This window comes from Melozone crissalis, unplaced genomic scaffold (genome assembly GCF_028551555.1).
Source record: "Melozone crissalis strain CALT ecotype California unplaced genomic scaffold, PUWL_Pcris_2 ptg000023l_1, whole genome shotgun sequence".
Classification (NCBI taxonomy): domain Eukaryota; kingdom Metazoa; phylum Chordata; class Aves; order Passeriformes; family Passerellidae; genus Melozone; species Melozone crissalis.
The window spans coordinates 18,410,063-18,435,785 of NW_026535801.1; the positions used below are offsets into that span (position 1 = coordinate 18,410,063).

At 38.6% G+C, this 25,723-nt stretch overlaps 1 protein-coding gene across 7 annotated transcripts in view; it reads left to right on the top strand.

Moving 5' to 3' along the window:
• Positions 1-25,723, top strand: part of ZNF385B (zinc finger protein 385B) — a 147,868-nt gene that overhangs the window by 83,348 nt on the left and 38,797 nt on the right. For 5 of the 7 annotated variants that reach the window (XM_054277780.1, XM_054277781.1, XM_054277783.1 and 2 more), the window contains one exon: positions 11,822-11,952. The exons of the other annotated variants lie outside the window; for them this stretch is intronic. In XM_054277780.1, coding sequence (XP_054133755.1) covers positions 11,822-11,952 — 131 coding nt within the window. The remainder of the gene's footprint in view (positions 1-11,821; positions 11,953-25,723) is intronic. 7 annotated transcript variants of the gene reach the window in all.

The following is a 25,723-nucleotide window of genomic DNA, read 5'->3' on the forward strand; positions in this document are numbered from 1 at the left end:
TGTCTTTGCAAAGATGGTGAAATGGACCTAAAATTAAAAAAAAACAAAAAAAACAAAAACAAAACAAAAAAAAAAAAAAACAAAACAAAAAAAACCCACAAAAAACCAAAGAAAACAAAACCCCAAACCACCAAAACTTGATACATATTGGATCTTTGAGGTAGATTTAGAATAATTTACCTTTTTGTCATAAATCTAAGCCCTTTCTTATTGGCAAATGGATTTATTCTTCTATTTCCTCCAATCTGACTATACTTTTTCAAATGCCTAAGAATCTTTTCTTTGAAACCAACTAAGCTCATGCATTTTCCTGGTCAAAATGCATAAAAGCAAGTTAATCTGAAATTCAGTTATTTGATCTTCCTTCTGCTGACAGTATATTCTGTAGTAATGGAGAAATTTCTCCCAGACTCAAATTGAGTAGTTCCACAGATCTGTTTTGAAAATTCTGGAAAAAGGACACAGAAATTACAAGGGAGTATGTACCACCAGTGGAGGTGGAGGGAGATCACTTCTGCTTCTCCTGGAGGTGGCTGTGTAAAAAAATACAGGATCCTTCGTCAGGTGATTGAGCTGCAACTGCAGAATGCAAGTTCAGAGCTGCCTACTTGATCCCCTGCTTAAGGAACTCCAGCTCCTGAATTAGGGAGTTTGGTTGGAATCCTTGGGTTACATGGCACTGAGTGTATTCTGGGGTATGGTTTCACTCTTGTGAAGGCTGTATCTGCTGGGGAGATGCGTGGCATATTTAAAACCCATTCTGGAATGCATGATGAACTGTGAAACTATGTCTGGTGCATCCACAGAAACATACCATCCTTGACCTTAACTAAGGGGCCAGTGTTTGAGCCTTCCCTTGCAGATTTAGCATGCTACTGCAGCAGTTATTTATGTGAGATGATATGATTCAGGCATCTGCATGGAGATGGAGGGAGAGTCCAATAGAAGTGGTAATGGAGAGAGGGGAGGGTGGGCTGTGATGCCCTGCCTGCACTTCAAGTCACTCTGCACATCTCCCTTGCTGGGTTCCTCCTACAGGTGCTGCCCTGGAACATCAGTTGTTCACCTCTTACAAGCACCTCATGCAGTGTTGGCATGTTTCATGTCCTCGGTGGGCTCCTCTGTGCAGCACTTTGAGAACTATTAGTCAGTAAAGAGCATGTAGCAGTTTCTGTGGATGCAGATCAAACTGAGGACATGAAACTGGTAACAAATACTTTGGTACCTTGTCTTGCTGTTGCTTTGCACTGGGGAAGGTTCACTCTAGTGACCTGGCAGCTGCTACTTCTGCACAGAGCTCCTCCAGCTGAAGTCATTCTGCCAAATTTCACACTCGAATTGCTGCTAATCCTGGTGATTCTCTGGACTTAAAAGGAATGATGACAGATTTACACCAGAGTAATAGATCCATGTTTGAATTATTTGCCAGAGTTTTTACGTCACACATCATAGCTCCAGATCGCAAGTTTATACAAGCCAGCTTGCTTCTCTTGGTTTTGTAAATATGGGCAATTAAAAGGGAAAAACAAAGTTGTATTATAAAGTATTTAAAAGATTTCTTTGTGTCATCATATATATATTTGATAGATTATATATATCAAATATATATATGATGACACAAAGAAATCTTATATACAAGATTTTTATATATATATAAGATTTATATATATATATCATATATATATATTTGATATACTCATCAAATGCCGTCAACTGTGACTTCAAAATCTTACATGAATAATTATTTCTCCAAGAATCTGGGTAGCATTTCAGTGTTTTTGCTTTCCCTTTTGCTGGGAGTGGTATTATAGCTACTAGAAGCATCACTGGGGGTGGAAGCCACGCCTTTGCAATAGCAGTATTTTTGCTCCTTTGTGCTTTTTGCCTTTTCTTTCCACTTCACAAAACCAAAACACTCTTTCTTTGAATAATATATAGTTTCAACTCTCATTGTTAAGTTTTGAATATTTTACACATACAAAGTCATATTTCAAACCATACGCTTTCTGTTTAGTGTGCATTGCCTTTCAGTTAGAAAATCCTCTCTTCAGTCTTGCCAATCACAAAGTATGAAGTGAGGTTAGAGATCTGTGGTACTCTGGAGAATTAATAAGAATGTTTGAATGTGAGTTTAAAGCCCAGTGATTGGGAATTTAAGCACATTCTTAAATCAGGCATCAGAATAGAAACAAAAAAAAGGTGAAGGGCTCATTGCTTCTTCCTCACTACTCAGAATTACAGGCTCAATTATTTACCACAGTACATAACCAGGGATTTAGAAGTGAAAGGGGGGAATACACTACCTATTCCAGGAGGCAAGCTGGAATCTTTCTGATGCTTAGATTCATCTTTAAACTAGCATTTAGGATACTGAATATGAAGTATTGATTATTGCTTTTAAAATTAGAGTGAAATCTTGCAGTTATTTTAAGATAGGTAAAAACATTATTTATTAGAACTGAGGGGGAGCTGCTTTTTAGTAGAAGAAAAAATGACAGAATAGCCGTTTTGCCTGGTTTTTAATTATGCAGCAAAATGTTGTTCATGATAACACACCAAACAACCAGTAGTAAAAGTAGTTCTGAAAAGAAGATTGAGTTTTTTTCTGTAAGGTATCCTTATCAGGATATTTACTTTTATCAAGCATACTGTAAGGGGTTGAAAGTTCTTCTAAAGAAACCCTAAAAAGAATGCAGCTGCAAACTGTCTCATGGCAGAGGCAAGTGAGGAAATGTTGCAAGAATAATTTGGCTAATTCCTACAGACTCAAGCAAAAGAACTATATGTAGGGGTAGGAGATGGGAAACAGGTTTGAATTGCTAAGAATGGTGAAGAAAGAGCAACAGGAATCTGTAGGAAAAAATATTAGAAAATAAAATGAGATAAATAAGCATCAAACATAAAGAAATCTTTCTCTAAGTGCACTTACAATGCTTACAGAAGACCAAATTAAAATTTGGGTTGTTATTGTGAGAGTCAGATAAAACCAAAAGTTTGGGTTGCATGGAGCCAGTTTGTAATTACTTTTTGTTAGAAAGATCAGTTATGTTCATGTGACAGTTGCCAATATAAACAAAAAAAGCCTGCAAGAACGTGTCAGAGTGTATCAATGAACCAGAATCTTCAAAGCACTGGCTCTGACAGACACACCACAAGGATACTTGCATGGATGAAAATACAGATCTGTGGTACTTGTAAAAGAGATTCCAGAGCAGTGAGAGAGCTGATGGGGTCACAGTAATTTTAAATCTTCCCTTTGAAGAAAAGGAAAAATGAATTATGCCAAAGTATATAAAGGAAATCAGGAGCTGAGTAATAACCAATGCAGCACATGAGCAGGAATCCCTATTCTGGGAATGCAGGGCTGGACTGCTGTGTTCATAAGGTGAACTTGAGTTAACGCTGTTGTGTTGGCAGCTCAAACAGACACCATCCTGAGAGAAATAACCAGAAACACAAAGTGGCAGGCATGAAATTTGGCTGTTACACTGCAGGGAAGATGAGGGCTAGTTCAGATGAGTCTGGATGACAATAAGATACATCAGTGCTCAACAAAATTTTTCTTTTCTGCTGCCACCGACCTGGTACTCTCTGTTTCCCAGCCATGACTTCAGCTCGACCAGCTCTCTGGGCTGCTTGAAGGCAAGTTTCTCTTTTGTTGGTTTGTGTCTGTTTACAGCTGGTCTGACTCCCTGTGCTGGCTCAAGGGAGTGTTAGGAGAAGAGGAGCAGTGAGGCTGCCCAGCCTGCTCCTGGTGTCATCATGGAGAGCTGATGCAGGCTGCACAGCACATTTTCAAAAAATGCTTTAAGCTTGTCTTTATTTTCAGCATAGTGTTTGATTAATTACATTTAGTTTGTGATATAAATCATATTAAAGTGATATTAATTAGTCTCTGGGAAACTAGAAGAAAAAAGAAGCCTTTTTTTGAAAGGCTTATATCAGTTGAAGCACTGTTCAGTCAGTTCAAATGTTTGAGTAAAAAAAATTCTTATTTGATCCAATCTCAATTTAATTTAACAGAAACATTCTGTTACCTGCTTCTTTTCTTTTTTGGGTTTTTTTTTTCCTTCTCTTTTTCTGAAGATAATCTGAGGGTGGAGTTGTCAAAGTTCATGTCATACATTCTTTGAAAACATAACAGCATCAAAAGTCTTTATGTCCCAGCCTTGGCAAGGCTGGAGCACTGCTGCACCCCAAGGCAAAATAAGGTTTTTATTCAGGTACTGGTGTTTAATTAATGTTCAATAACATCACAAGTGTGGTGGTCTGGGCTACCAGATCTGTTCATTTGAAATCTTTTGTCTTCCTTCTCCCTTTATAAATAGAGGGTAGATAGCATATATTTTAGTTTTATAAATTTTGAAGTTCTTACTTATTCATCAATGCTGACTTTGAGAATAAGTAAAGCAGTGCACCTTGATTCAAGAGAGACAGGATTTGTGGACTTTGATCTTCTTAATGCCATGACCCCATGCTGGCTGTAACCCTGTGCTCTGAGGTCCCCTTTTATGAACTCTTCAAAAAATTCAGACACCATTTCTTTTCATTTTTTTGTTTCTTTCTTCCCCCAGAAGTTATTTTAAATGCAGCTCTGTAGCAGACAGCTAGCTAGTAACCCTTTTAAGTTTAATTCTAAGAAGGATAGCAGGGGAAAAGCCAGTGAAATTCAGTTTATTAGTCTTCTAGGTTATATTTTCATGTTGAATAGCAGGCTGCCCTTCTTCCAGGGTCAAGTTGCAAATACTCACACAATCACAGATTATTCTGAGTAAGGGACCCACACGGATCTTCAAAGTCCAGTTCCTGCTCCTGCACAGGACAGCCCCAAGAATCAGGGGGCACATTTCAGGCACACGGTGTGCTGTTCTCACAGATCTTCAAAGCTAAACACACAATTACAACAGCCCAGGTTTGTTCAGGCTTGATAGCTGCTCACTATTTCACAGCACCCAAAGTCACAAAAGCACCCTGTTGAAATGAAATTATTATTTACCTCTGAGCCTTAAGCTGTTTGTTTATATGTGTATATGTATATGCTGAAATGCTACAGAGGTGGTGGATTATACCCTTAGTGACTTAAGTAAGCACCATGGCACTGATTAATGCTGGGAAGCTTTTACAGGACTCCATGGTCTGTGTTTTATTATACCTTTTGGCTTGCTGAAATCATTCATGATTGTGGGGTCACAGCAAAAACATATGAAACTTCTGGATATTGTAAGGCACTGGTAAATCTGTGGTACTTGCCTTCCTTTGGTGAATGACCTACAGAACTCTTGTGCTCTTTCCAAGGGGTGGAGTGAACTTCTTTTGAAATTTCTGGAAATCTGAGAATTTTAATTGGGAGGAAAATAGATTTCATTTGGTGGAGACCTGAGTTTCCGTTGCCAATATTTTCAAGAGACTTGTTTGAATAACCTAATTAGTTCTTGCACCAATCTTTTATCTGAAGGATATTTGCAGGGCAATATCAATTGAAAAATTTTAAAAAGAAAACAAGAAGCAACTTGGGTAACTGTATTTTGTATAGGAGATTGTGTGTTAAGCAGGAAAAGCAATGAGGCATGAAATTCTCTGAGCTGTGATGACATTCAAGAGCGTTGGAAATTGTCTAATGTGGGTGGTTAAGGGATGAGACGCATCTGTGAGGATCTATCTGTCTAGACCCCTCTTACCTTTGTGCACAGCACTACTGAGCTGGTGGGTTGGCATATTGAAGGTGATTGAAGGAACAAGAAACCAGCTGCAAACATAAATCTGTTTGTCCAAGAAACAACAAAGGATTCCCTCAGCAGCATTCCTGGTGACAGACTCGTTTGGTTTTTGTGGGTAGCAGCTAGGTACCTCCTGGAAGAAAGCCAGTGCTGAGGCTCATTGAGGGTTAGATGGTGGCACCAGTGGTGCCAGAATTATGGGTAAGAGTTGGATTTTGAGAAAATGTCACTGTTATGTGACAGTTAAGGGATAACGGACTCTAAAAAAACTGCAATGAAGTGCTTTCCTCCAAATTATGAAACTTTCAAGGTAATGTATATTGGACTCTTTTGCTCCTCTTCTTTATCAGGGAAGCTTCAGTTTGTAAGAAAACTTGTGTTTCCTGAACCAGAAGGGAAGAGATCCTGGGACAATTGCAGGCTTGGTGCCCAGCACCAAAGCACATGCACTGAGGAAAATGGTGGAGACTGTTACAGGAGTTGCACCATGCTCTGGACAAGAGTGTGCCTTCAGTAGTTGTTACCTGATGTGTTTTCATTCAAGGGTGGCAGCAGCAAAGCAAACACCTTCTTTCATTGTATTTGGGTTGGGACAGTACAAATGGTAAGGGTGGGGGCTGGTTTGAATAAAACAAGTAAAAGAATCCTCAGGATTTCATAAATATCTCCATTAGTCCAGATGGCAGGACAACAGAGAGCTGAAAAAGATGCAGATGTTTTTTCTTTTATACTTGGAAAACTTCAAAGTGAAAACAAGTCCAAAGCAATGTTTCCTAGAAGCAGATAAGAACAGAGGAGGGGGTAATGCTGCTCACTCAGTCTGGGGAAACCAGGAGGAGAAGCTTTACCCATCTAGAGGATTCTGAGAAAAAGAAATAGGGATAGACTGCAAAACTTCAGCTGATCTTAATGTAGGCCAGAGCATTGCATTTATTAATAGTTGTTACTGGTTTATTAGAAAAAATCCAGCTTACTGAGCTTGTTCATGTTAAGCCTTGACATGGCACTCTATTTTTCAGTCAAACAAACAGCCTGGGTTGCTTTAGAAGTCTAGTGAATTATCTCTTTTAAGAAACTAATGGCAAATATTTCCATAGTATCTACAGATAATAACAAATTGCAATTGTACTCCAGCCAGCATGTTTCTTCTAAATATAGTAAAGGATGTTTTGTAATTTATTTAATTGCTTAGACTTGACAAGGAGCCAGTGCTAACAAACTTGCTTTGATAGCAGTACAGCGCTTGTGGCGTTGCTTGGATTGGGAATGGAAATGGCGAGAAGAAATGTGTGAAATAAATAGTGAAGCACAACTGCTGTGAGCTCTGCTGCTCAGCGTGCAGGTGTGGGGTCCTGAGCCACAGGAGGGACACAGGGGGACACGGAGGGAGGGAGGGAGGGGACACAGAGGGACAGATGCATGAGTCACATGTCCTGCAAGCACAGGAAGGACAGGGCTCTTCCTGGTGTGATGGGCAGGGAATTGTAATGCAGCTATTTAGGGAAAATGCAAGATACTCTGTTTCACTTCTAATTATTGGCCTTCACTTCCTTCTCCATCTGTTCTGGTATCTTCCACAAAAAACCTTTGGGGATTCCAGTTGTTATTGAAAACTATTAGAAAGGCTGCAAGAAGAATAAGATTTTTCAGCTTTCAACTGCAAGAAGACGAAGATTTTTTAAAATTAATTTTCTAACATATTTGTCTAAAATACTGAAATTCCAGTTTCCTGTAGTTTTGTCTCAATCTTGTCCCTCTGCAGCCCCCCTCTCCCCAGTAGATATCATTATTTGTCCATAAATATGATTTTGATATACTAAATGTAGAGGTTAAGGTGGATGTAGATTGTCCAATGCATAGAAATTTGTCACTCAAATACTTTTATTCAGTCTTGAGAGTGTTTATTCTTCCACTCTCTTGCTCTGAGTGTGGATTGCTTCTTTTGATAGGAGGATTAAAATATTATAGTAACATCTTTAGGTAACAGGAAAGCAGGAGAGACTTGAGTATGGCTTTAGATTTCTCTATAGTTGCCTTTAATAAAGATGTTGGAAGAGAATGCTTTCAAGTCTGAAACATGATTCATTTATTTAAGTAAGCTGAAATAATTCATGAATGTGTTTTATATGAGCATGTTCTGTGATTGAATTGGAGGTTTTTCTGTATAATGGTCTAATAATGACCCAAATCTGAGGAATTAATGAGCAGGCATTAAACTTTTTTGTGGTTTTCAGTGACAAAGAAAAGCACTTGGTGAGAAAATCACAGAAGTAATAGTGTCACAAATAGTTTTCAAGAGGTGCAGAGGGTGAAGTTGTGTGCTGAGATTTGACTGATCTTGGGGCCACTTTTACTTGAAGAAGAGGAGCAGTGACTGTTTACCATGGCCAAGGATAACTGTGATTCCCTCTGCAGTCTTAACTAGTCTGGAATTCTGTTTTTTTCTGTGAAGCTGGAAAAGTGGGGATGTTCTTAGAGATTCTTCAAGCCCTTATGTTCCTGTCCCCTTGTTGGCAACAGGCTAAAGCTTGCTTCATTGGCCCTGGGGACACATCTTGCCACAGGAGGGACAGATACAAGACCTTCTAATTGTTCCCAAAAATGCACTGCTTAATCCATCGCACCTTATTTGTTAGAGGCGGATTAAATTTGGGTAAAGATTACAACCTTTCCTAACTTCTATGGAAACATCAGTGTCCCAGTGCATTGCAGTGTATGCAAAGCCATGTGTACATGGCTAAAGAGGAGCAGCACCTGTTACACAGGGACTTCTTTGTTCAGATAAACGTGTGTAGGAAGAAGAAAAACTTTTAGTAAAATGAGACATTTTGGGTCAGCTGAAAACCTCTTTTCCTCCTCTTTGACAAGAGTAAAAGGGACCAGTGAGGATTAGTGCCTGTTGCAAAGTCTGTCCACAGCGTGCATTCCCAGTATTTAGATAACTCCTGCTGTGGAAGTCAAAATTGAAGTTGTAAAAAAGTGTTTAACAAGTATAAGCCGAAATAAGCAAATGCCTTTGGAATAAATATAACTGCTCTTTCTTGTAAAGATTTACAGGTAATTTAAAACAATCTGTTCTTGACATGGTAAGTTCTCTTTATCATTAAAATGCTAATGAAATTATAAGCATCTGTTAAATTAATGAAAGATAATGATAATGAAGCTTGTCAGCAACAACTTTTTTTGTGCCAATATTCCTGCTTAGTTCAGGTCTGGATAAAGATTTGGTGAAGTAGTAGTGAGAATCTATTTGACCATTGGGAGAAATGCCAGGGCAAAACTGCCCTGTTGCATTTGATTTGATGATTTTTTCATGAAGTGCTTCTACTTGTAATTTAGGCCACCTTGACAAGATAATTCCTTCAGAGGCTTTCAGAGGTGAGTCTAAGCCAAACTTCAGTCCAACAGGGTTATCGATATTTGACTGGCAATTGTTGAAGTAGTAAATTGGCAAACAAAACACACACATTTTTTAGGATTAATGCCTTCACTAATCAGTCTGGTAGGTGTATATATTTTCTTTTCTTTGTGGACTCCAAACGTATTTTAGTCTCCTGGTTATAAATTACTCTGGCAGCAGAAAAAACATGGACTGCAAAACTAGAGAGAGATTTCAAATGTCTTTTTCACATGAAAGATTCTGTGCTCAACCAAGGAGTACAAAGAAGGTTGCTTTTTTTTCAGTAGGATGCCTTAAAGATTTTATGCCACATGCTTTCTATACATTGAATAAGGACAGTATCAGAAAAGTAACTTTGATTTGAAATGTCAGTTACAATCTAAGTCTATTCTGTTGGGTTTTTTTCCTGTAAAATTGAGTTAGAATATGTAACCATAGCTTCATTGAAGTACATTTATGTAAAGAGAGAATAGGTCTTCTTTAACTTCACAGATCTTTAATTGCTTATGAACTTCAAAGAGAAACTTGCAGAAGTTAGATTGATGATGGCCCTTTAGGTAATTGAATACAACATAGTTCCTGTTTGAATGCAACTCTGAAATCCAAATTATGTAAATCTACTCTTTCAGAACCAGCTAGTAGAAATAATCATCATTTTTGCAGTTGAAGATACTTTCTTTGGATAAATTCTCTGACACACTGCTTTCCTATTGATTCATCTTTTCTATTATGGATATGAATAAGAAACTATAGGCATGTTAGCCTTTAGCTTTTTGACGTTTGTGACTCCACTTGAATAAGCTTTGACGTACACTTAATTAGGCACAACTGTCAATTAGTCTCATGGGCTTATGCAGGAACAAACTTGACATTTATGAAAGTATTGGGATAGAAGAAGGGAGAAAATATTCTGGGAAAGTTTCTCAAGCATATTTTTCCTTTCAAGTTGTGCAGCTCTGTTGGGATGGTATGAAACATTCTCTTTGCATGGCTGTCGTTGACCCATCTTTGTGCAATCATGATGCTTTTCCTATAGAAGAAACAGAGAATAGATTACAGCCTGCTATTCACGTGCTGGACCATAATATAATGTTTACTATGCTGCAGCTGAGATCAAAATTACTGTCTCTCCAGCATCAACAAAATTGGAGCTCAGGGCTAGTTACAAGTGCTTGTTCATCCAAAAAATCCATGCAGCCCCATCTGGCTTCTGAACTTAGCTTTCCTCTTGGATACCATAAGATGGACTTGCAATTGTGACTGTGGTGAGAGGACAGTGAAAAGCAGGAAAATCTCTCCTTTGTCTTCAGTTTTGTGTGTCCTTAGCAGGCAGAAAGGGAGATCCCTTAATGGAAGACTGGTGCTCACGCAGCCCATATGGATTGCCTGGCATTTTGCAAGTGGACACAAATGATTTGATTTTATGGGAGAAGAGAAGGAAAATTGGTTGTTTACTTCTCTAATCCTCTCCTTCTCACTCACTCTCAGTCCCCCTCCCCTTCCCTCCTGCCCATCCCCTTCCTGGCTGGGTTAGAAAAGCTCAGATGTCTTCCATGAGAAAAAGCTCAGGTATTGTGTAAGCTGTGCTTGAGACAAGGGAAGCTCCTCTGAGGCCTGTTATGCTCCCAGCTGCTGGCCACTGGTGAGTGGGAGGAGGAGGTAATTATGGAGAAATTGTGACAGAGGTAGGAGAGACAGAGTGACTCACCCTCCTTTAGAGGTGTGGGACACTTCTGTTCCACTGCCTGCTCCTGTCGGTGTTGAATTATTTATTCAATCCAGGAAGGAGACACTGAGGGTTTTTTTTGGTTTGTGGTTTTGGTTCTGTTTTTTTTTTGTTTTTTCACTTTGTATTTCAATGATGGAAATTTTATTTGAAATATATTTTGTATGGTTTCAGGGGAAAAATATACTCCCACAGGCATAGCTCAGAGCTGTGTGCTAGGCACACTTCTTGTGTGAATAGGGTAGAAAGCTAGTTTAAAATGAATATTTGGACATCTGTGCCTGCCCATTCCTTTGGGATCTTGTTGGGCAATGATTCTTATGTGTATACAGAAAAAAAATCAGCATATATATTTCTAGAAAACTTTTGTTTGGAGAGCTCCAATTTATAAAATAGTTAGCATTGCATGTAAAGAATTGTGTTCATTGGTAAGCTAGCTGATTATTTAATTGTTGTCTGTTTTCTAATATTTGCCTTGCACTGTAAAAAAGGCAAATTTTTACATGTTCAATGAAATGTTGTTTGTGTAGCACCGGATAGTTAGTCAGAAGAGGGGAAAAATAACATGCAGATCACTATTTGGAAACAAACCTCTGGATTTTAGCATACATGTATTGTCTGTGCTGGCTGATCTAGTAGGCAACCATGAATTGCAGAAGCATCTGACTTTCATGGGCACCCATCCTGGCCTTTTTGGTGCAAGTAGAATTTTGCAGCTGTAGAAAGGCTTTATTCTACCTGCCAGTGTGATTTATATACCAGATGTCTTCTCTTCAGCTTCTGAGTATCCATGGCCATAGGGAAGTGCTCTGCCTCATCTGTCCTGTGTGTAAATAGATTCCTTTTAATGATATTAACTCCTACAGAGCCTTTTCATCATCCCCTGTATAATTTTTTCTTGGCAGTTGTGTCAGCTATACTGTGTGTGTTACACAAAGGAGAACACCATGAATTCCTGGTTTTGTTTGCTCTTGGCAGGCACTACTACACTTCCCACCCTTGTGCGCACACCTACCTTGATGATGCAGCCTTCCCTGGATATCAAACCCTTTATGCCCTTCCCTGTGGACAGCAGCTCTGCTGTTGGATTCTTCCCAAATTTTAACACAGTAAGTAAAGGTGTTTCCACATTTAGTTTCAGTGTATGCTTTCCAGTCTGGTTCTAATATCCAGTCCTGAAGCTGCCTTAAAACAGCATCACAGTTCTAAGGAGTCCTTTAATTCTGTGCCACAGTGGTGGCTTTTCCCCCTGTGTGAAAGACTTGGAGTGGTGTTCAGCCTTCTCACTGTGAATGGGGCTGATTGATTTTTAACTTGGTCCCTTGAGGTGGTGTTTGCACATTGAAAAAAACAACCCTATGTTCTGCTAAATGTTTGAGAAATGATAGAATTATTTGGAGCATTTCTCTGGACATGTGTATTTCCATATGCTGTAAAAAAGGAAAAAATAAAAGCTAATGGACAGACAAGTGTGACAGGTAAGACCTAAATCCTACACTGCTGTGAATCAAGCTAAGTCTAATATGACCAGGAAAGCAACTGGAGAACATTGTTAATTCTGTATAATTTCAACATTAAAGTGTAAAACTGCACAGCCAGCCAATATGAAAAATGTGAACTTGTTATTTTAACTTTATGGTAAAGCATCTTGCGTTTTTTTTTTTAAACAAACAAAAAAATATTGCCAAAATAATACTTCTGTGGTTCTTCAAGTTCATCAGAGCAGCAATTAAAAAATATTCCCTTCTATACTGCTCACTTCTTTATCAGCTCATAAAAAGGCAATGAGTGTTATCAAAATGCTTGTTTGCTATCACATTTTAGCTTAAATGTTTAAGCAAGAGGAGGGAAAGTGTTGTGAGTCATTTCTGCCCAGTCAGCAGGGACGGTGTGTCTGTGGGTGACTGTCACCTGAACTGCTGCACACTGCGCTCCTCACCGCGGCTGCGGGGGGCAGAAAGGGGAGCAGTGTCACCGCCACCCCACAGGCACCAGCTGAACTACTGCCAAGGGTTTCCTTCCACAAACTGTCTGTCTGAAATTAGAACAGCAGCAGCATTATTTCTGCTCATGCTGTGCAAATCCACCCTGCTGCCAGGCCTGGTGCTGCAGCCCATGGGGATGTGGGGCAGGGTGACACGGGAACCAGCTTCTCCCATGTGCCAGCAGCCCAGTGTATGAACAGCAGCAAACAGCCCTAATTCATTGCAGAACATGCATGTGAAGAGTGTGCCGTTATCAGGGTAATGTGGGAATGTGCATTTGCACAAAGATTTAAAAGATTAGAAAAAAACAGGTACATTAAAAGAGCAGGCTCAAAACGCAATACCATATTAAAGAAGCAGTGTGTCATTACCATATCTAGACATGATGAAATTCATATTAATTCTCCAGCCTCTTCCTAATACTCTCAGGAATTTTGTTTGTTACTGATTTGTTTGCTTTCCAGTTGCACAGGTTTTCTGGGTGAGCTTTTTCACAGAACAGTTCATTATGACTCAGAAACTTTTCTTCAGAGATGTAGTTTTAGAGTTAAACAACCCTTATCAGAGTTGCAGTAGCCTCTAGAGACAGATTAATTTTTACACTTACACTAGTTTTGCCTAGTTTATATTTATCTGGGTTACCTTTCATTTGCCTGATTCCTGACAGGTTTATCATTCACAACTCTCATTCCTTTCCAAACTTCTGTAGGTTTGATTAGAAATTAGACCTGGGGTAATTGGCAAACATTGCCAACTTGGTGTCTACTTCCTCCCTTGGAATTTTGATAATTATATAAAATTATGCTGCTATACACCACAGATATTGCATATTTAAACTCTTTATTTTAAGAAACAGTGGTTCAGTACTTCTCTATTTCTAATTTGCAGACTTTACCATTTATCTTGAAAGTATTGATTTTCCTTAAGAGTCTTTCACAATGGCCTTCAAAGCTCATTGGAAAACGAAATCATTCATGATTATCTACTGACAGGCACATTGAATGCCAGCTGTCATGCACTTCCTTTATTTCTAACTTAGCACAACCTTTGCAAATGTAGATTTCTAGGTTTATGTATGTGTAGTCTTTTTTTTTCTTTTTTCATTCCAAAGTGGTGGCAATAGTATATAAAAGTGTTTAAAACAATTTTTCCAGAAGATGAGTTTGAGTTAAAGAAGCAAAATCCAGTTGATCCATACCATATGCATCACTCAAAGAGACACAGTCTTATCTTATGCAGGAAGTGATTTTTAGAAAAGCCAAAAAAGCCGTCATTTGCTTTATGGATCAATCAGGAAATCTATGCACTTCATTCATAGGAGAACTTGTCAAGGACTGCAGACAGGGAAACCTCCAGTGTGCTTCCCTTCATCTCTTTGCCTTCCAAGGGGCTGAGGGGACCCTTCTGTGGTGCTAATTGTGCTTGCATATGTTCACTGAAGGTGGCAGAAAGAAACAGTCTGGGACAAAATTTCTTTAGATCCACCGGCATTTTCAATGGCTTTTCTGTCAGAGACAGAAACATTTTTCTAAACCTTGCCAGAAGGTGGTTTCTAACTTAATATCAGTGGCCTTAAAAAAAGGGAAGTTTTCTGCATGGGAGCTTAATACAGTAACTACCGAGGCAGAAAAACAAGGTAAAATGTATTAACTATAAACATCTTCAAAGGAACACTCCCTACAGTTTTTTTTCCCAAAAGAACTTCTCTTATTTATGGAAACATATTTAAAATCTGGGGTAAACCCTTTCTTATTTAGTTAACTTTGACAGTTTTCAGTTCTGAAAACATCTGTGATTCTCCAGATAAAACATTAGTGTTCCCATTTTGTTTGTGGAAGTGTTTTGATCCCTAGCTTCTCTCCACAAGGGGTACTTTCAGATGAAGCAGTGAGCAGACCCTGATTTTGTAAAAGAAATGCCTACCCCAGTCATATGTTATTTTCTTGATCAAATTGTGTGATTTAGCTTAAGCTGTCTCCCCTTTGCTTATCTTTAAATCATTAATAGTTCTAAATATGCTGTGGATGTATGTATAGTAATTGCCAATTCATGTCCCAATTAAATTTGTCTTTGTTCATTAGGACTTATTAGATAGGAAAAATTATTTGGGGAATGATTGCACTAACTCACTGAATATCTATCTATATTCCTCGGTAAGGGGAATAAAACTTTTCTGTTTCAACAGATCAGCCAGAAGGGGTTCTTGTAAGGGCAGGATGAAGGATTCCAAGCCAAGAGGTATTGCAGAATAGGTGCTGTCTTCCCTGCTCTTTTCATATCAGCAGCAAGTAGTTTTGTCAGAACAGCAGAGGCATGATCAGACTGTCAGAGTCTGAGCCCGAGTTGCTGCATGGAAGACAAACCCTCTGTCAGAAATGCTGCAGCAGTGGATCCAAAGGTGACATCGCATTTGTCCTGGCATCAGGTTCCAAATGGAATATCCCATTTCAATACCCCATCTGAAATGCAGAGCTTGAATCAAATTATCAGCTATTATTACTTCAAATGTTCTTGTTTTTAAAAAATTAGGAACCATCATTATAGGAACTTCCCAAACTGATACTTCCAGTTTGAGATGGATGTGGACCAGAAGATATTGTTTAAGCAGAGTTCTTTTTCAGCATACTAAAATGACTCCAAAAATGCCTTAACAGGTTAAAAACTTGCCTATTGATTACATTCAAAAATACGTATGTCAGGTATATAGTCAGTGGAAATCAAAGTTAATTTTACTGTGATCCCTCTTGTGTGTTTATTATAGCATGATCTTGAATTTTACACTTGCTGCTTTCCACCATGCATTCTTTCTCTAAACCTCCCTGATTCTTTATCTCCTGTCATCCATCTTGTGTACTGAATGATGAAAGGATACTTTGTGATCACATCATGGTACATGTGCTAAAGTGGCTGAAAGCCAGGATTTATCTTGCAATGGCAAGATCACTGATCACATCACTGTCTCCATCTCCTGATATAAGGGTTGTGTACTCCCCAAAAAGAGAAATCTGAAAACTCCAGTATATTCTGCCTTGTCCTGAAATGAGAGCAGTACTACACAGCTCACATTTAGTTGAAGTAGTACAGCCAGGGACCTGTCAATCTGCACAAATACATTATCAGCAGCTTCTCAGATTCTATCATCATAGAAAATAATCAGCAATTCATATGCTTCTTTCTGAGTTTGTTATGGCCTCAGGGGTAATCAAAGATTAGAGCATCTCTTGTAGCTTTCACATTAGTGAAACATTTTGCATCTAACTAGCCCATGATTGGTTTCTAAATGCTAGTTCATACCCTTCATGTTTTAGAGGACACATGGGTTGATGTGGCCTAGTTATTACTTCAGTATCTTATTTCTCTTCGAGTAGCTTTATGCTGATTCTTTGTATTAGAGTTCCCTCAGTCCCCTTGCAAAGTGGACCAGAGATATTTTACATCTGCCAGTGAAGGTGAGCCAGCTGGAATGTGCTACAGGAAGGGAAGAGGAGCTGACTAGTAACTCAGTCAGAAATTTCTGACTCTTCTCCAACATTAGCCCTGCCTGGACTAAGTATCCCTGGCCTACCCCCAAGACAACTACGGGGAGGAACTAATTTTCTCTCTCCTCTTCTGCATTTTCAATTATTACTCACATTTTTATTTGCTGCCTATCTCTTTCTCATTTGAAGGGCACAGTAATCACCAAGGCAGAAGCTGAGTTCAGCAGATAAGAGCACAGGGCACCCGTATCACCAGCTTCACTTGCCCCTCTGTGCCAAGTGCCTCTTCTGCCTTTCTGGCAGTTCACTGTGGCTTGGGAGCTTTCTCTTTCCTTAGCAGGGTCTGAATTCAGCCACTTAACACCCTGCTGCAGTGCCAAAGTACGCTTTGCGGCACAGGATTGTATATGGCAGGAGCAGATTACAAATGCAGCCAACTGGATGTTGCCAACCCGTTATCTACCATCCTTTTTATCCAAGCACTCTGTCCCTGTGCTCTGAATTCCCCTTTTCTATTTTTTTGGAGTGCTGAAGGGAAATGACCTTTTCTGGTCCTCTCCATCTGACTCCAGAGAGGAGGTAAAATTTTTGAAGAGCCATACTTTACATTCATTACCCGCACAGAAAGGAAATTTAAGCAATTGATTTAGGAGTGGTGTTCTGCAGGGTAGCTGGACATTTTTCTTGAGGATTTTTGTTGGTTAGGTTTTTTTTAATTAAGACATGATAATGTTTTTCTTACAAACCTCTTATACTCTTTATAATAATGCAGGCACACAAGGACTTCAGGTTTGCCTTCTATTTCTCTTTTGAAAAATTACAAATGTTCCTATTTCACTTTTAGTTGTTACGGATATAAAAGTTCACATTTTTCAATTCGTAGCCAGAATCATCCAATTCACAACATGAAAAGTCATCCTATTGCCATTTATTAAGGAAATAAAAAAAGTAATAGGTATTTTCTGAGATACAGGTGAGGAAAGCTGAAGTTCAGGGATCACATAATCAAGCCCAGATTCTGTCAGCACAGACCTCAGTTCTGTGGCTAAAAAGACCTTTGGTCCTGGCTATCTCTTGCCCAAGTACCTGGCTACAGAGGCCCTTTACTCTCCATGTGATCATTTTCTCAATTTTTTTGTTGTCCCTTTTCTTTGTATCCTTAGATTTTTTACCAAGCCAGGAATCCCTCTTTGTCTTTCTAGAGCTTTGAGGTAAAGCAGCAGAGAACTCTTTCAGATGTGGTAGGAGTTTTTGGAAAAAATCTTCTCAGCCTGTGGAAGCCCTGAAAAATGTTTACTGAAGGTGGTATATTTTTCCCACAAAATTCCTGAGAATTTTGGGGGGGAAAAGCTGCCAAAACCAGGGGATTGTCAGTTGAATTTGACAGATTTTTCAGCTTCTGGTATTTTAACAGAAAGGTGCAGGTTCCCTAGTTCCTGTCAGGAATCTCTCAAAGAGCAGCTCTGTGAAATTGGTGAGCCTAAATAAGCCCTTTTCTGTCTCTTCTTCTAGAATATCATACATATAATTACAAGGGGGGGGGGGGGGGGGGGGCAGGAAGTGTTTATTAAAGGAATACAGTCAGGCTTTAAGGGAGAATCTCTTCAAACATTAATTATTTTCTAGATTTTCCTATTGTTTTTCTATTTTTTCAAAGAGGAATTGGATGGATGAGCTTCCTTCTCTCAGTTTCCAGATCAGCAGCCAGACAGGGAGCCCTGTCTTCAAGGAGAAAGTACACTGACAGGCACTGGTGAAGAACAGAAGTCACCAGGTGCAGCCTTTCCCCACCCCTATGCGGGAGTCTGGCATCCACCGGGTGGATTTTGAAAAATGGTTTCTAAATTGCTGCATTGCATCCATTATTGCATGTAAAAGTAATTAGGTCATCCTAATTTAAAGTACAGTTTCTGTGTACAAATCCTATAATTTGCTGAGTCCTCCAGAAAATCTGGTCCTTGGATCAGTGTTTTATGTCTTCCTTAACGGGAAGCTTGGAGTTACTCTTTGTTACATTTCAGCAATATTTATTTCTTTTACTAGTCAACACAGGAAACTCAGAAGCCTTTATCTGCATTGAATTGCTTTCTTCTCAAGTTAGCAGCATGTTCCTGATGCAAGAAAGCTTTTTAAAGAGACAGGGCGGTTAATCATAGATATTTTAGGCATTAGATAACTGAAGGATGTTTTGCAAATAGACTGTGATTAAAACACCTCCCTTCAAAGCAAGCAGTCACAGAATTGTAGTTTAGGGAAAGTAACATGTGTTTTACCACTCTGCTTACAAAGATTTTGCTATTTCCTAATTACAAACCTGAGTTCTATAAGTTCTAAGCAAAATTCTAGAGCAGCTTTAGAGAAAAGTAATTCTCCATATGTCTGATGAAGTGGCTGCTTTTGCAGTATCCTGGCAGTACACGGTCAGCTTTCCTGCTGTGCCTGAGACCTTTGTCACATTGTTCTGTGCAAAACTGAGAATTGCTGCAATAATTATAAAAATGGAGCTGAAGTGTAACTCTTGTCATATTCATTCCTTCAGAATGTGGGTGTACTTGTAGTCTTTTCATGTAAATACAGTCAATTTCATGACAATCTGAAGGTAATGGCAGTTTAAAGCTGCACTGTCAAACTTTGCTTTCCTCTGCATGCCTGGAAACCAGCAGCACCCGGGTTTGGAGCACTGACCAGCTCATTTCAAGTAACAGAGCAAGGCTGATGTGAGTATCTGTGCCTTTCAGACCAGTCTTCTCTATATTCAGTCTGTCCACTTTCAACATGACCTTCAGCTGCTTCCCCAGGTTACCACTAGGGAAAGAGCATCTCCTTTCTTGCCTGTGTATTCGTTAGACAAGACGGGTTTCTACCTGCTTTGTTTCTCGTTTACTTAAATTTAAAGAAAAAAATCCCCACCAAACATAAAGAAAAAACCCAAACCAACAGACTTTGATACTGCATTAAGTTTCAGAGCAGGCTTAATTAGAGGAATCCTTTAAAGATTCATATCTAAATACAGTGCTTTTTTAATCAAAAGCATTTTGAAGTTTGTTTATGCTGCATATGTTGTTGATAAAAACCCAAAACAAAACTAAGAAAAACAAACCCAAATCAGAAATTTCATTATTAATTTTTAAGTGAAAAAGGCCTTATTTTCTTATATATGGTGAAAAGCAGAAGACAGCTGTGAAAATAGCTAGGCAATTCTTGGTTCTGATTTGCTTCTCACTTATACTTAGCCATTTTATACATTCATATTCAAGTCTCTATATACACATAAATTCTATCCTCCTTTTAGTTGTTTTTTTTTTCAGTATGTGAAAAGTAATGACATTAATTCATTTCAGAAGACTAAATTTCTTGTGTCTTTATTCTCTCCTGTTCACAGAATTAATCAAAAGCTTTGAGTTTGTCCTTAACCTCTCAGCATAGTTCAGAACTGTAGTGGAAATTGAAGTGTAGCTAGTGCAAGACCATTCATCTTTGTATTTGGGTTTTCTGGAGCAGCCTGGGAGCAGGAAAACTCATCAAAACTTAGAGCAGACTTCTAAGTAGAAAAGGGTCACAGCTAAGGACTATCTCAAAGATGAAAGGAAAAATCAGGAATCTTGTTTGCCCCATGCGGTATCTAAGCTCCTTTTCTGAGTACAGAAAATTCTTGTACGGATTCAATTCTTAGGCTTGAATTTTTTGGAAAGATTTTGCTGGAAGGTACATTTTCATGTTATTTGCCTATTTATATTATTTTACTGCCAATTAGGAATAGGTATTGTAACAAGAGTAGTTTTGCTCTCAGAGTATGTTATTGGTTTGCTTTTCAGCAAGTCTCAAACGACAATGTGTTTTTATTTTTTGCTGGATCCGAAGGCAAGACAGTAATTTTTTTTTTGTTTAGCTGAACACAGCTGAGTGCTCTGAAAAACAGCAACTTTAATAATAAATAGAAGTTATATAACACCTATCAGAGGAATTTAACATGTTATTTAGACCTTTCAGCTTGTTTTATGAGGTTGCAAATATTTTTATCCCCATTTTACAAAAGAGTGATATAAGGCTCAGATGAAATGACTCATGTACAGTTAAACCTATGAGCCAGCATAGCCACAGAGGGAAAGAAAACTGTCTTAGTCCTTGAGCTTAACCACTGGATTTGGACTTTACTCTTTTTCTCAGGCTTGGTCTGTCATGCTCCCAGCAGTTCATTTAACAGATATGAACAAAGTATTGCACAATGGTAGAGTAGGAATCTGGATGGGTTAAAAAAGAAGCTGCCCAATACATAAAGCTAATTCAGTTTCATTTAACAAAAAGCACTGAGCCACAGATACTTGCTTTTTTTTACTTATTCACCATTTGTTTGGTGGGGAGTTCTCTTTTATCCTAAAATATTCGCAGCAGCTTTCTGTTTCTTTATTTCACCCATAAAAATGTCTTGTCTTGTCTGGAGCAGAAAATTTGACAATTTTTACCATAAAGGTTAAATCTATTTTTGGTGTTCTCATAACAAACTCAATCCTTTAATGTATTTATATCCTTGCTTGAGAATAAGCCTAGAGAAGAAGCAGAGACCAGATTTGGAATATTTTTTTTTTTTGTGGTGGCTCATAAATTTTTTTCTTTGGGTCAAGCACTTCTATAGGAATCAAATATTACATTTTCATAATGTTTTATACAAATATTTCTAAAACAGATTCTCAAAATTTAAGACTATCCTGATTATGATTTTCTAACTCAGAAATTGTTTTTACCTTGCAATAAATATACAAGCATGAAGGGAAGGAGGGGCAGAGGAAGTATTCACAGCACTGATAAAAATAATAGTAAAAAAAAGTTCAAGAGTGTTTTCTCAGTTACCTTTTGACCTCTGTGCTTAATCATATCACATTACATGGAAAGAAGAGAGAGATAGGAAGAGCTGAGAGTTTATTTATCTTTGATTTTTTATATAAATTACTTGATTTAGGCTAGAGTAGTGCAAAGACATAGGAGGCCAGAAAAGAGGAAGGTTAGAAAATCTTTGGGTTTGTTTCAATTGTTCCTTTTGCTTATGTTGGTCTAACCCATGATTTCAGAACTGGGGTAGTAGAAAGGAGACTGGGATTCATCAGTAGCCTGCTGATCTTGGTGTGACAATGGTTTGCAAATTCCGACGTGCAAACCTTACTGACAGCAGTCACTGCTTCAACATAAGGCTCCCAGTGTGCTGCTGTTTTAGCCTTCTACAAGTGGGTCAGAAAACCTCCTAAGAGAGAGAAGGATGTGTGATGGTGAAATTGCTTGTGCTGCCACACAGGAGGGATAAATGTGCAAGTCAGTAAAGACTTGCTTCACAAGTCGGTGCTGAGGAAAGATGATGAATGCATTTCTTGTTAAAACAGAAAGGATGTAATTAGGTAGCTAAAGAGAAAGTATATTTGAGCATGGGTTCTGACTTTGAGTACCTGGGCTTCAAGGGAATACTGCAAATCTGCAAAGGTGTTGGAGAAAGGCTAGCAAATGATCAGGGCTTTTACTGTGAGCAGCTTAAGGAGTTTGGTTTATCAAAGGGAAGGTTAAGAGCTGGCATGATTGCAGTGTATGAGTGCCTGCACTATTCAGAAGGTATTTGAGTGACCTTTAACAGAGAAGCACAAGTACATTGAGGGGCTTATAATAACTATGGAAGCAATATTGCTTCCACAGTCATGTAAATTAACTTGTTTGGAAATTTTTAAATCAAGCTGTTGAGATCGGGTTTTTTCCTAAAATTTAGGCTCTGGTTGACCACAAATTATTGCACTTTGTAATACGAAGGGCTGAACCTTCTCAGTGAATGAAATTATGTCATAAATTTTTCAGCAAATCAGCTGTAATGGTTCCCTCTGGCCTAACCCAAATCTGTAAATCACTTCAGAAGTCCCTTTCAATGTTCTGTGTGATTGTGAATACAGGCACACAAAGAGAATCAGCCTCTTTTTCATTTTTCCATGCAAACTTTACTTTAAAGGGGAAGCATGCAAGAGGATAGCACACTCAGAGGCTCTGCATTATACCATAGGACTGGATATAAAAATGCAGGGAGAGAAATTTAGCTGCTTATGAGGTGGAGATGGAAAATTGGTCTCTGAAGTCCAGGCCTATAGCCCTTCAACTCTGTTAACAGAAATAATGTGGAATTTACAAAACCAAAATTAGCTGAGCCTTATCTAAAAGGAGAATGAGGGACCTGAATTTATTAGTATTTCTAATACTTCTATTAAGATATAAAAGTTGTTTCCAGCTCTGTGTGTCCTTTTAGTTGTCTCGTACTAAAATTGAAGTGTAAACACCAAAAGTGTCTTTTTCCTTTTTTATTTTCAGTACTCACTCTTATTTCAGTAACTCTTTGTGGATAGGTGTAGCATCTGATGTTAACAAGTGAATTACAGCAAGACTTTTGGGTTTTTTAAAGATGCTTCCTGCTGATTACACTGACTAGTAGTACTGCGTGAATGTCCCAGCTATCACAGCCACTGTTTTCCTCAGGGAGGTTGGAGCTTGCTGCCAAATTGAGGGGACAGATAAACACAGTGAGAAGTCACATTCGTAGAGATTGGCCTTCCAAGAACAATGTTGTTGTTGTGTTTTAGGGATCATGTGTAAGGGAAGGGAGATGCTAGTCCCTGCGGTCTGAATTATTTCTTAGTGGATGCTTGTTTTGCTGCATTTGGGGACACATCTACTCAGGAGTTTAAAAAGTAAAATCATGGACTTTCTGTAACCTGAGTATGGTTGGGTTTGATTTCCCTGAGATCAAGATTTCATGCTCTGTGCAAATGTGCTATGTGTAAGTACATTGAGAGCCTCCTTAAAAAAAAAAAAGTGATTCAAGCAACCCTCAGCTAGACCACAGGACTGCAGTAAAAAAAAAAAAAAACCAAAACTCAATAATGTTGTTAGTTAATTGTTCTTTTTTTTTCAATGAAGTATTTGCACAAGTCTCCAAATCAGCTGCTGAGAATCTGAGTCACCCCTGGTTTGGTTACTGACTATTTACATCTGCCTGTTTTTCAAGAACCTCCAAAACGTTGTGAAGAGCATAGGGGCGGAGGTGTAGGGAGGCAGTGTTTACAGAGCCACAGGCTCACACTACAGAAATACATCTCTGGAGACATTGTGCTACTCAAGGAGAGCTGATGCACAGGGAATATTGATGGCTTTCCTGCAAGAAAAGAAAGTTGTTCACATCACAGAGTGATTTATGTTGGAAAAGACCCTGAAGATCATTGTGTTCAGCCGTTAAGGCAGCTCTGCCAAATTCACAAGTGAGCCATATCCCTCAGTGCCACACGTACATGTCTTCTTAATATCTCCAGGGATGGAGACTCCACCATTTCCCTGGGCAGTGTTGCAATGCTTGATAACCCTTTCAGTAATACATTTCTCCTAATATCCAGGCAAAGCCTCCCTTTGTACAACTTGAGGATATTTCCTCTTGTCCTGTTATTTGTTACCTGGGAAAAGATAGTGACAGTCCCTTGATACAACCTCCTTGCAGGTAGAGCTCCATCAGTAGAATTGGCACAAGTGTTCCTGATGCAAAATAAACAATGAAATGTGTGACAGAATTGCAGTGACTTGAACACTAAATTATGCCCAGAATTAGTCAAATGAGAAATATGTTCCCTGTTGGAACAAAAGCAGCACAAATGTGGAGAGAATAGATTTTTGCTGGTTTGTGTTGGCCAAGCATGCCAAGGATTACATCACAGTGTTAATGCTTCTGATTTTAATGCTGGGCATTTTAAGTATGTGCTTTGCTGAGTATGTGTATTCACTTCTGTCACTCTGCCAGTCATTGTAATATGTACAGTTATGGTAGGGAGCTGTGTATATCTGGCAGAATTTATGATAAGGTTCAGTGTATGATTATTCTCCACAGTGGCAGTGCACTTGGCTTTCATAACAACTGGAGCTCAAACACACAGGGAGTTACAGAACTTAATTTAGATGTTACACTGGTAATTTGTATATGCCAGTGTTTTTTTTCTGGAGGGAAATACTGGATTATATTATCAGTTTGTTCCACCTATAGTTCAAAACTTTTATTTATCAGAGTAAACCAACATAGTATGCTGAAGGCCACTCTGTGTTTTTCAGAATCTTATTATACCTGCTGGTTAAGTGATACTGAGTTACATCTCTTCTCCCCACTATCAATATTATGTTTACAGAAGCTTGTCTAACAGTTAACTCTATATTTGGCCCAAGAACTACATCATGATAAGAGGTAACTGGACATTCATTGCCAATAACAATTTTTAACCTTACTCATGTTTAAGGTTATGCTCCTGTTACTTACCTCCCCTCAGGATCATTGCAGTTTATTTCTGAGGCTCACAAACTGGTGTTTGTACAGTCTGCTGTGTATAAAGAGATCTTCCAAAATAACCAGAACTTTGGTTTCACCAAGCAACTTCTCCCAACACATTTTTTTTTCCACTTCTTCCTGTGCCTACTTCCATGTCTCTTTGTACTCTGGTTCCTTTCACAGGAGGCACCAGAAGAATCTGTGGTACCATGATACACAGCAGGGCAGGGAGAGTTTCTGGTAGCAAGAATGATAAGAGAATTCAAGGATTAAACTCTTGAATTGATGATGATAAGGTATAACAGCTCATCTAAAACTGGCTTTGTACCTGAGGACTAAAAGGTGGCAAATATGATGCAAGCTTTTTAAACCCATTCTGTAGAGAATGAAGTTTTTTACTGGGCAAATGAATACCTCAATATTGAGGCAAACCTCAATAAGAACAGTATAATAGAATATCCCATCCTGTAAACTGCCTGTAAAGTGTCAGCATAATTCCTTTCTAAACATAAATCCTTCTTTACAAGGCTGTTTATAGGGGTCAACATATATGTGAATAAGGATGTTTAAATCTACGTAGTCTGGATTACCAACAAGGTTTTTTACAAAACCCCGTGGCAAAGATTTTTTTAAGAAAACTAAGTTGGCATAAGAAGACTGTTGCATGACAAAAAGATGCTTGGGAGGTAAGTGAGCTGAGGAAATTTGCTATTGGCAAAGTTCTCCAAGGTAGTGAGAACTAAGAAGGACAACAAAAATTGTTAAAGACCTTGATGAGACTGACAAGCCAGACAATAGTGGTTGGTGAAGATACATCTAGATATTACTAAAGTGAGGCACATGGAAGTAAAAATTCACAAAACTTGACATAGAAAGTAGCGTACTAGGAATTGGCCATCAAGACTTGGGAGTGAGGGCTCAGGTTTATTAATAGTGGCTCCTTGAAAACATCAGCTCACAGTTGAATATTGATCTAACCAGAGTCTTTTATATGGTTCCTGTCCATATCTTCAATATATTTAATTGAATTAGTGGATTTTTTGGTAGAATTGAGGTGGGAAACAAGAATGTAGAAAGGAATGGAATGATTTCC